The sequence below is a fragment of the Lissotriton helveticus genome, chromosome 4_1 (assembly GCF_964261635.1).
Source record: "Lissotriton helveticus chromosome 4_1, aLisHel1.1, whole genome shotgun sequence".
NCBI lineage: Eukaryota > Metazoa > Chordata > Amphibia > Caudata > Salamandridae > Lissotriton > Lissotriton helveticus.
Window position 1 is genome coordinate 270355773 of NC_136063.1, and position 16201 is coordinate 270371973.

General features: G+C 45.0%; 1 protein-coding gene and 1 long non-coding RNA gene across 2 annotated transcripts in view; one reads left to right on the top strand and one right to left on the bottom strand.

Annotated features, from left to right (window-relative positions):
- Nucleotides 1-946: 946 nt before the first annotated feature.
- LOC144828518 (elongation factor 1-alpha-like) lies at nt 947-10907 on the bottom strand. Its single transcript, XM_078686754.1, has 7 exons — nt 10602-10907; nt 7448-7627; nt 5911-6207; nt 4226-4376; nt 3254-3510; nt 2386-2620; nt 947-1364 (listed from the first exon to the last, which is right to left on the bottom strand). Exons 1-7 carry the CDS (start codon nt 10755-10757, stop codon nt 1252-1254), a joined length of 1389 nt encoding a protein of 462 aa, XP_078542880.1. The 5' UTR covers nt 10758-10907; the 3' UTR covers nt 947-1251.
- A 101-nt stretch (nt 10908-11008) lies between these two features.
- LOC144828519 (uncharacterized) overlaps nt 11009-16201 on the top strand; it is a 154001-nt gene continuing 148808 nt past the window's right edge. Inside the window, exon 1 of the long non-coding RNA XR_013610479.1 lies at nt 11009-11167. This is a non-coding gene — a long non-coding RNA (uncharacterized LOC144828519). The remainder of the gene's footprint in view (nt 11168-16201) is intronic.

The window sequence follows — 16201 nt, forward strand, 5'->3', positions numbered from 1 at the left end:
AAAGGCCAAGGAATCTACCACCACTGCCCCAACAAGCACCAGTACAAGTGGTAGTACAGCAACCAAGGGATTAGTTATGTTAACCTTGGGTTCTGAGGTAGAGTCTGGCCTGGTCAGAACTCCAGCTCAGGCTGTCCTCATCTGTGATGGTGGCATAGATCTCACCATCTTACTAGTAAGTCCCACACTAACTTGGGTAAGTACAGACAGCCTTTAATCAATGGTAAGGAAGATATGGCTTAAATGGACACAGGGGCCAGTGGTGACAGAAACTTGTGTCCCTTGAACAAATCAAACTTGGTCAGTTATACCAAATAACCAACGCTAGCAGTGTCAGGACTGTTCATTTCTTGGCAGTTGTGAATCTCGTGTGGGGGTACCTGGTCCTAAAGGAGTGGAGGCATCTCCAGACCTACCCGTAGATTGCCGGTTCGGCAAAGATCTAGAAACTTCATCATGGTCCGTTCAGGGACCATGCAGAGATTAGGGGAGTCTCTGCCAGTGCATTTGCTGTCACCAGAGCTCAGGTCAAACAGCTCAGCTCTGCATCCTGAAAGAGTGGACCAAACTGCTCCTAAGATAAGGAGCTGTAAGGATAAGGAATTATCTTTCTCCCAAAATCCCAGTGAAGACTAGTTATCGTTACACATTTCATACTTAAAATACTGGATGCAAACTTGATGCAATCAGTTATGGATCTTCCCAGAATGCAAGGCAGAAAAGTAACCTTAGGGCACTGCCTGAAAACATCTTTATTTCCACTCAGTCTGAGCTTAGCCTACTCTTTAATGTACACAAAATCGCGGTGGATGAGGAACAGATACAACCCAAGTAGCTCAAGAGAAACAGAGCTCATACCTTTCAAAACTTCCATTAAAGCATTCCTTTTTTTGCTGCAACACCCACAATGTACAGGGCAGTCATGGTAATCATCAAGAAGCTGAAGAAGATTCGGCTACAACAGTATTCAATGTAGCAGCAACTTTATTCAATGAAACAGTGCTGTAAGACTTAACTTTAAGTGCAGTTCATGAATTTAGCATCCATTTGTCAAACAAGAGTCAAACGTCTACATTTTATCTTCCCCATTACATGGCCAATTCTCAACTGCTTCTTCTCATACACAAAACCAAATTGGTTGACCATCTTCATACCTAAACAAGGATATATATTGTGCAGTAGTCACTATGCAAACTAAAATTTAAATCAAGACTAAAACTAAAATACCTTTAAAGAAAAAGAAATAATCATTTATGCTTCTACAATTTTCTGAGTCTTTTTTGCAGTATTACTAGATTTCCTCTCCACAGCTTTAATCACCCCGACAGCAACCGTCTGCTTCAAGTCACGAGCTGCAAAGCGTCCTGAAATGCAATATATATCACTGTAAAACAGCACTGCTAAATTATTAATTCTAGCCAACACCACTACTCCGAAAGGAGTCAAAATAATGTGCTCTTATGCAGAATAGGTAAGACAGCAACTACACCTGCCATTTAATGGTAGTCACCAAGCATAAATTAGGAATGTTAGAGTACATTTAATATGCAAAATAAGCGCAACACTGAGCAACCCATACCCATTTTCCCGAGTTTTACGGTGGAGCCACTGGGGCAGTACATTGGAATGTTTCAAAAGCTGGCACAGGAGGATACTTTACCATTTGTTTACCTTTACACATCTTGCAGCCTCAAGTGGAAGAGACAGCATCTCAGATATACAAGTGGGCTCCAAGTAGTGCACCAAGATGCAAAGTTCCAGCTCTGGCTAGTCCTACGCTATGTAGCCAGCCTACTATAGTAACTATATTGAAATGCTTGTTAAACCTGCAGAGGACAATTTAATTGTAGAACTTCTAGTTCCACAAACAAGCCAGTCCCATCTTCTGCAGAAGAAAGGAGGATCTATTTCCAGCAATTCCCTATGGAGAGTAGAGAAGGCTTAATAGCTTGTACCAGATGTGACATGCTACAGATCAGCCCAATTAAAGCATACCAGTTCAATTAAAGAAATCCTATCCATGCCACTACCAGTATGCAGTTTAGTTTGAAGGTCTAAATGAAATCCTGGCCAATTTGCTATTTCTTCTAGTGCATTCCGACATTTAGACATCCATGCTGCTACAGCAGACTAGAGACTCCACCTGCTTCAGTGGCACTTATCCACGACTGGAAATTCCATTAGACAAGCAGAAGATGCAAAAACATTGAAAACTCCCACAAGGATGAACTGTTCCATATAATTTACTGCGATGTTACCATGTTGCCAACCAGGACCTCAAATGCCCCTGAAGAGTTTACTCTGATGTTAAAGTGATGCATAATGAAAGATTCCACCATTGCCCCCCAAAACTAAAGCATTGCATAACTAGTGAACCATACCAACCTAAAGGAGGGTAATCATAGAAACGCTCCACGCAGATGGGTTTATGAGGAACAAGCTTGACCACTGCAGCATCTCCAGACTTCAACTGAACGGGGTGATCCTCAAGTTTCTTACCAGACCGGCGGTCAAGCTTCTCCTCAAACTCAGCAAACTTGCAGGTGACATGAGCAGTGTGACAGTCGATAACTGGCGAGTAGCCAGTCTTTATAAATCCTGGGTGGTTCAAAATGATCACCTAAATTATGAAGGCAGAGGTTACTTTATCCTGTATAACAAAAATGTCAAATTAAACCATCAGCAAGATTCGTTTTAGGAACTGGATGCTTATAAATAAGCCATCATAGATCAGACTTAAAATTGCAATTTTAGAAGCCAAAACAGATCCCAATTGTCCCACAGAATCAATGTCACATCAAGTTCCAATTCTTAATCCTATGCTATGTGTAGTCTCCTGCTCAGGTGAATAGCATACAAAGTGTAATTTAGAGCATCAAGGCATGGCATACACAATACCCCTCCTTTCTCTGCTGCCCACTAAAACTGCAGACAGCTTAGGGGGTCACCAGATCCCATCACACCCATGATTAGTTTCAAATCAGAATTGAAAGCTTACAGAACTAGTTAAGCATATTACTATTGGGATAAAATTACACGGGACTTCCTTTTGCCAATTACTGTCAACCTCCCCTCAACCCACACATTGCATTTTTAACATTACACAGCTAGGAATGCCAGCTACCGGTGCAAGGTCCCAGTCTAAGCCACCAGCTAAACAAGATTTACTTTGAAAAAAACACCCTATTTAGGTCTCCATTTGCTGTAGAGAAAACAATATTCACTGTATAAGAACTCAGCCCATTACACTAACCTGTGCACTGAAACTAGATGATCCAGTTGGTGGGTCAGCTTTAGAGTTACCTACAACATTCCCACGCCTTAGGTTTTTGACAGCAATGTTTTTTACGTTGAAACCTACATTGAATCCCGGTAGGGCCATTTGAAGTGGTTCATGGTGCATCTCAATAGATTTAACTTCAGCCGTAAAATTAGATGGTGCAAACGTAATGGTCATGCCTGGCTTAAGGGTTCCAGTTTCAACTTTACCAACAGGGACAGTGCCAATTCCTAAGAAACAAAGCACAAGTAAACTTTAAAAATTGTACTTGGCATTCAAAGGTTATGCTTTGGTGACAAGTTATTTAACGGATCCCCAAACTGCTTTAGAACTATGAACCATCATCTTCACAAGACAGTCAATGATCCTGATTTAAACATGCCATTGTCAATTCTTGGTCTACCCTAGTCGTTCTTAAACTTTTGAAATCTGTTGACCTCCACATATTTACATGAACCTGGAGACCCCAACTGAATTATGGGTCCCTGGCCTAAGCAAATTTGTTGGTGTAGTGTAAAATATACAAATTTACAGGACCAAGCATGCAAACAAAAAAATGAAATATTTAATTCCACAAAAACTATTTTTTGTTAACAGTGGAGCTTTTCTACAAGTTCCGTTTGATACGTTGCACTACTCCCACAAATCAATGTGATTAAAACAACCTCCCCACCCCCTGCCCCCGACCGGATTGAGCACCCTAATAACAGCTCTAAAATCAGGGTCATATTTGATGTACATCAAGATTTTTCGTGGACCAAGACGCCATTCACCAACTAAATCTGCCTCACTGAAGACATGGTTGTAACCAATCTATACATGCTTACAATGAATAAACGTAAAGGCCCCTTAGTAATGTGTAGACCGTTCGTTAACATAATTACCCCTCTACTTCACTCCCCCTTAGCAGCCACTAAGTATAGGTGATGTCACATCGGTACTTACCTCCTATCTTGTAGACATCCTGCAATGGTAGTCGCAGTGGTTTATTGGATGGGCGGACAGGAGCTAGGAGAGCATCCATGGCTTCGAGGAGCGTGCACCCCTTAGCAGACCCCTCCTTTCGTTTAATCTTCCACTCTTTAAACCAAGGCATCTGAAAGTGAACAAATTAAGAGCCTCAAATGGAACAAAGGAACGCCAAGCCAGTAGATGTGTCAGTTGTAAAAACCCACTCTACTATAAATGTCTGCTACGCAAGTCGTGAAGGCCAAGAAAAGCCTTGCTTAATATGCACCAAGAGTGCCAGTTGCTGCTTGACCATGAAAGCAGTCCGAAATAGCAATATGCTGCTGATAACAGGAAAAAATAAATTGGGAATTAAAATGGAAAACCCACCCTCCAATTCGACATACTTAAGGGTTTCTGCATCTCAGAGCTACTGCTGCTTCCAGACCCTACAGGTCTCCACTGAAGACTGCTGTAAGGAAAACTGTACTCATGGCAGAACTAAGATTAGAAAAACTGAAGTAGTGTATCCCTTTTGGACTGAGTCGCTTGGGACACAAAGCCTTCGGACCCCCTCAAACAAGAATATTTTCTTGTCAGATTTCCTACATGGCTGATCAGTTATCAGATAAGGCCCACTCCCAAATGCAACCCAGGGCACTATAGTAAGACAGAAGGGGGCGCAGATGCCTGTGCAGCCCATACTGTAATTCTGATAGCGCTGGTGCACATGTAGTGCCAGTGCCACCTTCAGAGGGCAATCCCTCATTTGCATACGAGTGACCCAATGCTAATGAATAACTGACTGCGTCCACACCATATTCTTGACATGGGTGGAGAGACAAGCATGCCTTTGAGGCGGACTGACCATTCATACCCTTGAAAGCAGCCCTCCGGAAATTGATCCCATAGACGCCCTGCAGGAGGGTGCAGTCACTCACTCCAGCTGCCTGCAGTGGGTGCTCAGTCACCTCTTTAAAGGGCACTTAGAGCAGCTACTCCACATTTCATAAAATGTGCTGTCCGCCAATGCAGTGCAGGTTCACGGCTGAGCTTGGTCAGTACATTCATTGTAATAAGAGTCCACTCACTGTCGCCATTTGCGCACCTATTTAAAAGTGTGCTGTGGTGCCAACCACGAATATGTGCACCCCAGGCGTTCAAGGTAAAAGTGACAGATTTGAACAATCACAGAATGAGGTTACTACTATTAAGATAAATTATGTAGCTGGACACTGCCCCAGTGAGTAAACGAGCGCTTCAACTGTTAACTAGGTTATGTAATATTACCAGTGTTATGAAGACAGTATATCTAGTTAATTAGTATGCAAAAGGAGGATCCCAGTGTACTAGAGATACAGTACAACTAGTTAAGGCACGAGGAGCAGAAAGGTACATCGGGGGAAATAGGATCATGTCAAAAGAGTAAACTGCCTGGAAAGTGGAGTGGAGTGTCCCCATTATAATATAGAAGGCAACATCTAAAGCAGCAGCCCTTAAGCACCACTGAGGATTAAAGATACAGCTCACATAACCCTACTTCTCCTGTAAGCGATGGCCCAGACATAGCCACCAACGAAAAAAATATCCAAAGATACAGTATCAAACAGAATGCAAAACAGCCCAAGACCCAAGGGTGATACGAAAGACTAAATTTAACATTTAAGTTTGTGCCCCTTTACCTTCTTACTAGGTGATGTGATATTCTCGCCATTCCAACCAGACACAGGAACAAAGGGAATTGCACCAGGATGGTAACCTATTTTCTTCAGGTACATGACTACGTTTTTGGCAACTTCATCATAGCGCTTCTGGCTGTACGGCGGATCAGTCATATCCATTTTATTCACACAGATAATGAGTTGTTTCACTCCCAGTGTGTAAGCCAGGAGGGCATGCTCTCTGGTCTGTCCTTTTCTGGAAACCCCAGCTTCAAACTCCCCTGTGGCTGCGGAGACCACAAGCACGGCAGCATCAGCCTAGGGGGATAAAAACATTATGAGTGCTAAGCATGCCTAAAGCATTCAACACTGCACAAGAAACCAAATCAGCACTGAGATGGGGTGTCGCACCACCAGTAGACGCTTTGCATTTGATACAGCACTGCGGTGTACAGTTTACTGCAGATCAAAAATGATACATTGTACACAAAAACTGGGTGGAGTGCATAAACTGGACTACAGCAGGAAGGAGATACAGCCTAGTGCAGCATTTCCCAAACTGTGCTGGTGGGTCAGGAAATCCCGAGCAATAAGATCCATTTAAAGTATGTGTACATCCAGGCACATTTGTACCTGCTTCAAAGTAGTAAAATGCCAGGCTAGGCTGTCTGACAAATTACTGCTCATTCTCTTAACGTGCTGCAAAGAGGGGTTCAAGTGGACTATGACAGTCTTGTAGGGGTAAAGGAGCGAAGTGGTAGGCTGTAGTTTAAATAAACTAAATGAACTGTACGCATTCAGCAGTTAGAAAAGCTAAACTGAAGCTTTTTTGTAATTCTGAAGTGGGCTGGAAACAGCAACAGGATCAAGACACTACCTAGTGACCCACAAAAATCAGGTTTCCAAACATTTGTGTGCCAGCTTTACTAGTAAAAGTGCCTGTGCAAAGTTACTGCCGTTTCACTAGAAAATGTCCTGTCTAGAGTACAATAAGCTACCACAGTATGCTTTAGTTCTATTTAAAAAAATAAATACATTTAAAAAAAAAATCACCCCTCGTGTTTATTAGAGGTATGTGCGTAGTGAATCTGTCAATCTAAAACGTGTTCTAAAAAGCTTGGGAACCAATGGCCTATTGGTTTAAGAGACCCAGTTATGCTAAAACTGGTCTGGGACCCTCCCTTAGCCGTTCAGGGTGGATTGTACCTACTGGAGCATACAAAGACTGGTGTGCATAAAGCTGGTCGATCTGGAACGGGGCGAAAAATGGACTAAATTGCTGTCCATGTGACTGCCAGTGGATGGGTCATGGCACCCATATTTTTTGTTGTCCTTACGACCCCCAGTTAGTTTACTCAGAAACTTTAGTTTTGATGCTATTGAAAAGGTCCACATTGTTAAATAGTGCAAAAATGTTGTAAAAATTCATTTTGTAAGCAGAGTTACAAACTCACTCCGTTCATTGAAGTGCGCTTAAATGCAGAACTGATCAAGAGGAACAGCTGTTGGGAAGCAAAGGGTGGTTAGGAGATACCCGCGAGATTTGAAACCAGTTTACCTGGGATGTTCCGGTCAGCATGTTCTTAATGAAGTCACGATGCCCCGGTGCATCAATGATGGTGATAGTGAATTTCTGTGTTTGAAACTTCCACAAAGACACATCAATCGTGATGCCACGCTCCCGCTCAGCCTTCAGTTTATCAAGGATCCAAGCAAATTTAAATGAGCCCTTGCCAATCTGTCGAAAGAAAAACAAACAAATAAAATGCAGCAAATTACATTCTTAGAGTACCAGCACGCACTTTAAACCAACAAACAAGTGCCCTGCTACACATTCCTTGTAATCCTTCACCGGTGAAGTTCAGCTTAGAACCCCACTCAAGACTGGTACTTATGTGTAGTCCTGCAGAAATGCATCTGGCAACTCCTGAAGTGTGCCCGAAAGCAGCACCTATCCATCACCACGTAATGTATCGACAAAAATCTAGTGGCCAGAACCCAGATATCAAAAGCCTAGCCCTAAACGGAGAATGTGACAAACTGAGCCCAGACAAAAGCTTCATCTTTGAGGCTTAGGACACTTTATTGGCTAACCATATTACCATCTGAAAAAGGTACACATTGGTTTAAATCTCCTACCTAGGCATGCAATGCACACATCTGTGGTCACGTTATATTGGAGATACAGAGTGCATATGTGGGTAAGATTTTTACTCAGACAAATTTAGACTTCATTTGAAGTGTCTTGTTAGGTCCAGCATGACAGCGAACCTGTCTGCATGACAGATTGTTACCCCTCTGCCCAGAGCAGCATCTCTACTTTGGTTATTCGCACATCATTCTCAGGGCCACTAGAATTATGTAGCAGGGAAGGAGCCAATAACGCAGTACATAGTCATAATATTACTTAATTTTCTCTTTTTATACGTGTTAACACAGGGTATAGGTGGCGCCTCATTGCTATCCGTTTAAATCCCAAATATAGCAATAAGCAACGGAAAGGTGACAAGTCAACCTTTACAAAGTGTGTATCACCTCTTGGCAACATGTAGGTGCGTTTAGTAACTTTTGAAACGCTTGAACCAGAAACACTTAAAAATCGGCAGATTAAGTAAGCATCAGCTCGATTATATGACAAATCCATAAGTAGGCGAAAATGGCCATACAATCGCATAATTAATTCTCTTGGCCCTGAATCTGGTCAGTCTGAACATTTTAATGAAAGCACCTCATGTGGTAAACTGAAGTTTCACATCCCAAAAATTAACCGTCAGGACGCAGTTGGTCTCACTTTCACTGCAGCAGGCCCTTGCAATGACTCAACATGCAAGCCAGAGCTACTGGGTTTGCAAATGCTTGATAATAGTCAGTGCTACATACGTCTAGTGTTTTAAGTAGGCCGGGTACAGCCGGTGCTCAGCACCGGTACTTCTTAAAAGCAGGTGCTGAAACTTGTCCCTATCGGGCTCTCATTTTAGGCCTCACCCTCGATGGAAAAAATAAACTAACCCAACTCTGCAGCAGTCCCACCTTTCTCTGCCTTTGATGTAATTTCAAGAGACTAGTTCCATCACTCATCATTTTAGAACGGAAGCATTTTCATTAGACACAGCGAAGCCATAGTTGCTGCTTGAAAATAAAAAAATCTTATGTAACTAAGCCACTGAGCCAATAGTACTGGCGTGTTGTAGACGATATATATATATATATATATATATATATATATATATATATATGCAGCCACAGAAGCGACAAAATACCTGTCGGGCGGCTCACTAGGCTAAGCAAGAATTTTTAGCTTAAGTGTCAAAGCCACGCGCATAAGCCCTCAACCACCCGGTTTTTTCCTCACTCACAAACCCCTACATACATCCAATCTAAATCGGACTAGGCATACTATGCCGGTTGAACCACTCCAAATTTCTATAAACACGACACCTGTAGTTGATAACCTGCTGTTCAGATATGGGGTTACTGCTAAATTGCTGTAATTTTGCAGAACGCAGGTCAAATTGGAAAGCAGCCGGTAGTGCGGATATGCTCATACTGTGATGAATGCAACAATTAGCTTTGTAATTAAAGTACCCTTCGCTTAACAATTAGATCACCAAAACGCTCCTCACTGGCCTAAAATATAGCTCGTTTATTTGACTTACGTTTATAGCGCCTCGTGTCACTTGGGCAGATATTAAAGCAAGGGAATGATACCAACTCCTCCGGTAATGGGGCGGGAGGGCAGAAAGAATGCGCTAACAGGAGGTAGGAATGCATGTTCTAAAGCCGTGCAGGTGTTTACGAGCCGATTCGACTCAATACCACTTTTCGACTGTTCTGCTAGCATAGAAACGTTTAGGAGAGTTTTTTTTTTTAACCAGGGCGCGGGGCGAAGGCAACGGGTACCCAAAGTAGAAATGACCTATACAAGTTTCAGCAGCTTCCCAATTCGATTTAATGCAGTCTTTGCAAGAGAAGCAAACTGTCTCTATTGCAGAGAGCGCCCCCCGCAAGCGAGCCCAGCTCGTACCCTCTAACCAGGGAAGCAAGCAATGACCCCTGAAGGCGCCGAGACAGGGCAGTAATCGCAGGACACCTCCGCCATCATGAATACATGTTTTTAATTTTTTTGGGAGGGGGGGGGGGGGTTCTCTGCGATATAGCAAGCACCTAGCAGAAATAAAAACGATGCAGTGTGTTTTCCCCCAAGAAAGCACATCGCATTACAGTTTGAAAAAATACTCCGTGTGGTGTTTGGGTTTGCTCCCCTCAGCAGCTTATACGTACGAATTAAACAAAAGTTCGGTTTCACATAGTTCCGCAAGGTCAGCGTCCGCCTGAACTGTGTTTACACGCACCTACATACAGTGTCACAACTTAGCGCCTAGATACATCAGATACGCGACATTTTAGCCACTGCTAAAAGATACCGGGCCAACATACTAGAAAGAAGAAAGTGAAAAAAAATCCATATATACACACACACGTATAATTTCCCCAACTGATATATATAAATATAAAAAACAGAGGCAATTTCTGGCGGGAGACAGCCATAATAGTCTTTTTTGCTAAGTATATGTACATATGGAAATCTGCACCTAAACCTGAACTACAGGCAAGCATGCTAACAGGCCATAGGGCTCCCACACTTGCATGCGGTTAACAGAACGGCGGTGATTGGCGTCAAGAGTCGGGCACCCCAATCCGCTAGCCTTTACCTGATTGGCCGCGGCCTCCACCTTCTCCAGTACCCGCGGCTCCAGCCCCCCACACTTGTAGATCATGTGTCCGGTGGTGGTGGACTTGCCCGAATCCACATGGCCAATAATAACCACGTTGAGGTGCGGTTTCGCGGGCGCTTTGTCACCACTCATGTCTGCTGCGCTCTCAATCCGTTCTGCCTTCTCTTCCTCTTCTCGGGATATCTGGAACTCAGCAGGCTTCCGCGCAGCTTTTATTGCCTCTATTCGGACTGGGTGTAGCTGCAGTACGCGGCCACGCCCACGAGAAAAAGAGAGCCAATCACGGAGGCTACGCCCAGCACAGCTGAGGAAGATAAACTGTCGCTCACAAGAAATGAACCAATGACAGAGGTCAGTGAAGGAAGGCCGTTGGAGCCCAAAATACTAGACCAGACTCCATTGGTTTTTCGGCATATGGTCCTTGCTTGATCGGTAGATACTGTCGCTGATCACAAGAGTTGAAAAAAATACTAATGCTTCTCAGCTGCGTGTAGCAATTGCCCTTTTAACCCGGAATGGCAATCACTCGTTATTCTGCTATTGTGAGTAAAAACCTTTAATCATCTGTATATTGAAAATGCGTTTTTTTGGGGTTGCGCCTGTTGTTCGTGAGGTTGTGTGGTTTTCAGAGTTTCTAATCTGATACTAAATAAAATAGGGATTTGGCATGCCCCTCAACTAATGTGAAACCGATGTCAAAGAGACAGATATACGCAGAAAAACACAGTTTGTGTTATGTTTCCACAGTTTGCTTCTATTTTTTTTTTACCAAGATATGGCCAAGTTCCTTAATGTGGCACTAAGAATTTTCTCGATATGTTGGGATAGCCTTGATTCATTTTCTTGGTTTACGAATTATTATGTGAGTACTTGGACAGATTTTGAACATTAATATCCGTTTTGCATAGGTGCTTTTGCAATATCCAGAGGCAACCACTGAATTGCAGTTGTGTACATGTTCAAACTCTTCTTAGCATGATGGCAGTACCGTTGGTCTAGAAGACCTACCCGCCATCAGTTCAAGTCTAAAACGAGGGTGAAATTGCCGAATGCTATGCACACCATCCGTGGGTCACAGAAAAGGTTTTTGTAACTTTGGGAGATGTTTTTCTGAGTTCAATGGACAGTGACATTTAAAAATTTGCAAACATTCGTGACAAGAATTTTCAATTCTATTAAGGACTAGGAGGCGAGGATTATGCTTAGTCTCATTTCTTTACTGACACATAGCAGCCAATCACATTACAGTAAAGAAAACAGAAACAGGGCAACCATAGAGTACACCCATAGTATATAAACAGTCTCAGAGGTAACCACTTCCTCTTTCTTTGTCCAAAATCCAGTAGGAAGAACTAATTAAACATCAGAAACCAAGGAAAACATCATTCGAAAGGACCAAAATCCGAACGTGGAGGCGGAGGAACTTCCAAAAACCACAGGAACAGAAGCAGGCCAACGAGGAGAAGAAACTCGCAGCAGAACGTCCACAAGGGCGGAGCCGGAGGAACCTCACTTGGGATCAGAGCCTGAAAAGAGACACAAAGCCGTAATACACATCCTGTGTAATCATGAGCAAATAAAGGGTGGGTAAAGAAAAAACCAAAGCATTCATCACATTTCATTAGGAAAGATCCATGAAGTATTGCATAGTAACAATATAATAGATACATGCATATACAACGGGTGGGATAATCCTCGCCTCCTAGTCCTTAATAGAATTGAAAATTCTTGTCACGAATGTTTGCAAATTTTTAATTCTATGTCAGGACAGGAGGCTCCGATTATGCTTTTTTAAAGCTGATCTACCACCACAGAAGCAACACTATCGATAGGTTTAAAGTAAAAAGTTTTAAACACAGAAGCAGATGACCAATCTGCAGCCTTCATGATATCAAACAGAGTAACACCCATGGAATAAGCTTTGGACGCCATCGCTCCACGTGCAGAGTGTGCGCCAAACACAGAAACATCAATTCCAGCTTCAGACATAAGCCCCCGCACCCAGCGCGCCAAGGTAGCTGGAGAAACAGGGCGAAAAGGCTTTTGTAATGCAATCAGCAGTTGACCCTGCATGTCTGAGCGCAAAGAAGCAGTACTCACCTCATAATCCTTCAGACATTGAACCACACAAAGGTTGGGGTGAGAAGGGAAAGAAGGATAAGAAATAGAAGGCGTATTAGATTTGGTACGTCTGGAGAGACGAAAGGAAACTCCTTCAGGAGTGAAGCTGCGACCCGCCAGATCCAAAGCGTGCACATCCGACACGCGCTTACAAGAGACCAAACATAGCAACATAGTCCGTTTTGCAGAAAGCTGCTTGCGAGATAAGGAAGCATTGGAAGGCCAGGCCTCCAAAAATCTGAGGACAACAGAAACATCCCACAAGGTAACATATTTAGGGGTGGGAGGTTTTGCAAAACGAACTCCCTTAAGCAACCTGGAAACAAAAGGATGTTCACCCGCGGGTTTCCCATCTATGTGGGCATGACCCGCCGAGATAGCAGACCGGAAACCGTTGATAGTCGAATAAGCCAGACCAGAGGTGGCTAAGGAGGCCAAGAAATTAACAATCATGCTGATATCTGCTGAAACGGGATCAACTTGTTGTTGTGAACACCAATCACACCAACGCTTCCAAGACCCCTTATACCGTTTGTGAGTATTGGGAGCCCAAGCTTCACTAAGGAGCTTGGAAGCGTCGCTTGAAAGGCCCGGGAGCGACCAGCGATCCCCGAGATCCTCCACGCGAGAAGAGGGAGGGAGCCTGAGAGGATCAGGGGATGAGGATCTCCGAGAGGGTCCAACAGGAGATTCCACAATGGGGGAAGGAGAAACGGTGGGGCCGAACACATTTCTAGAAGGACCGGAAACCACGCTTGAGCCCTCCAGAGAGGGGCAATCAGAATCAGATCCGTCTGAAATCGTTTGGAGTAGGCCAATACCCTGGGAATCATTAGAAATGGAGGGAAGGCATAACAGAGGGTCGATGGCCACTGCTGGAGAAAGGCATCCGTGGCCAGAGCCTGAGGGTCCGGCCTCCAACTGTAAAAATGCGGAAGTTGCGCATTGAGGCGTGAGGCAAAGAGATCTAGTTGGCAAGGACCCCAACGCCGATGGAGAGCACGGAAGACCCGGGGATGCAGCCTCCAATCGCTGTAATCCCGAAGGTGCCTGGAGTGCCAGTCCGCTATCTGATTGCGGCATCCCGGAAGGTACTCCGCAATAACAGTGATCTTTTCCTGCAGACAGAAGTGCCAAAAATCTTTGGCGATCTCCGCCAGGACTCTGGACCTGGTCCCGCCCAGTTTGTTCACATAGCGGACTGCCGAGATATTGTCCATCCGGAGAAGGACACAACAACTGGTCTGTAGGGGAGAAAAACATTTGATCGCAAAGGAACCCGCTAGGAGCTCCAGACAGTTGATATGAAGTTTCAATTCCTGAGGGGACCAACGACCCCCGGTCGAGACCGAGCCGCAACGGGCTCCCCAGCCCCACCGACTGGCATCGGATTCGATCACCAGATCCGGAGACACACCGAAGAGGGCTCGGCCGTTCCAGGCCTCCATGTGGTCCAACCACCACTGCATCTCCCACCGGACCTCCTCCGTAAGAGGAATCTGATCGGAATATCCGAGGCCTTTCCGGAGATGAAGAATTTTCAGGCGCTGCATTGCCCTGTAATGTAGGGGACCCGGAAAAATCGCCTGAATGGATGACGCCAGCAGACCGACTACACGCGCCAACGACCTCAACGACACAGTCGGTCTGGAAATAACAGACATCAACTCTCTCTTGATATAACGCATCTTTTGGTTGGGCAAGAGAAGTTGACAAGTAACCGAGTCGATCTGAAAACCCAGGAAATCGATACGCTGGGCTGGAACCAAAACCGATTTCTGGACATTGATTAGAAACCCCAGAGACTGTAAAAGAGTGATGGATAATTCCAGATGTTGAAGAAGTTTGAGAGGACAATCCGCCATAAGGAGAATATCGTCCAGATAAATAATCAACCTGACACCCAGTGACCGAAGATGTTCCACAACTGGTCTCAACAGCTTCGTGAAGCACCATGGTGCTGACGAAAGACCGAACGGGAGAACCTGATACTCGTACCAGACTCCCTGCCAGAGAAACTGGAGAAAACGGCGATGAGGTTTGTAAATCGGAACCGAAAGATAAGCATCCTTGAGGTCCAGTCTGACCATCCAATCCCCTTCTCGAAGGAGATCCCTCAACAGATGGATGCCCTCCATCTTGAAATGACGATAGACGACTCCGCCGTTGAAGTCTTTCAGGTTGAGAACAAGACGAGCACCGCCCCCTTTTTTCTCGACCAGAAAGACAGAACTGGCAAACCCCTTCGGATGACGGGTGGTTGGAATCACCGCCCCTTTTTGCAGAAGAGAGTCTATCTCCTCGGAGAGACAAACCTGATCCTGAAGAGAAAAACGCAGACAAGGAGGGGGACAAGTCTGATGCATCGGGTGATAGAATTCTATTCTGAACCCCTGAACAGTTTGTAGCACCCAAGCATCGCCGGAGAGCATGCGCCAATTCTGCAGGAAAAATTGAATGCGACCCCCCAACATCACATCGCATGCATGAATCAGGCTCACCTGTAGGGTGGGAATCTTGGTATTGTCCCTGATGACCACCGGAACGTCCTTTGCCATACTGGCCTTTTCCTTTTCTGGAAGGATAAAAGGTTGCGCGGGTGGAGTAGCCAGAGTCGTATTGGCCACCACGATGCTGCGATCCACCCCTCTGGGACTGTTGCTGAGATCCACGGCCGAACGACCGTCCCCTTTGTCGTCCGGCCTTGGTGAAAACCGGACGCATGGCCCGGCGCAAGGAAGCTTGTGCCTTATCAATGCCGCTAAAGGCAGAGACAAACTTAGTCAACTCCTTTAGAAAAGGCTGGCCAAAAAGAAGACCCTGCGCCTCTGGACCTGCCTCAGAGGTGGCCAGCTCCGCCAACTTTGGATCCAGTTTCAGGAGAATGGATCGACGACGTTCTGCTGAAATGGCACAATTAACGTTCCCAAACATGCATACGGCCCTCTGTGCCCATTCGATTAGCTCGTCAGGGTTAACTGTCGCCGAGGCTACCTTGGCCTTGAAACCTAGGTCCAGGATTTTGGATAGGGGACCCAACATGTCCATTAGCTTGTCTTGACAAGACCGCCAGGAGCGGTCCAGGCCTTTCTTGGGGTCTTTAGAATATTTTTTAAGGTAGGTGACCATCATAGGGTCCACCTCCGGGGTTTCGGCAATATGGTCTGCCAGGTCAGGCCTCGGGCACTCAGAGCGAAGCCGAGCCCGGACAGGCGCCTCAAAGGGTTGGCGAACATGCGCCTCCAGGTAAGCTGCCACCGCTGGAGCGGGCAGCCATGACGTGGAATTTGGATGGACAATGTCCTCAGGTTCGAAATTGAGAAGGGGGGGGACGCTCAAAGGCGTCAACAAAATGCTCCTTGCGGAGACGCTTTTTAGGAGGAGAGTCATGACCTGAAGAGGCTTGACCATGGTCTGACTCCTCCGCATAAAGAGACGCAGAAGACTTGGGTTTG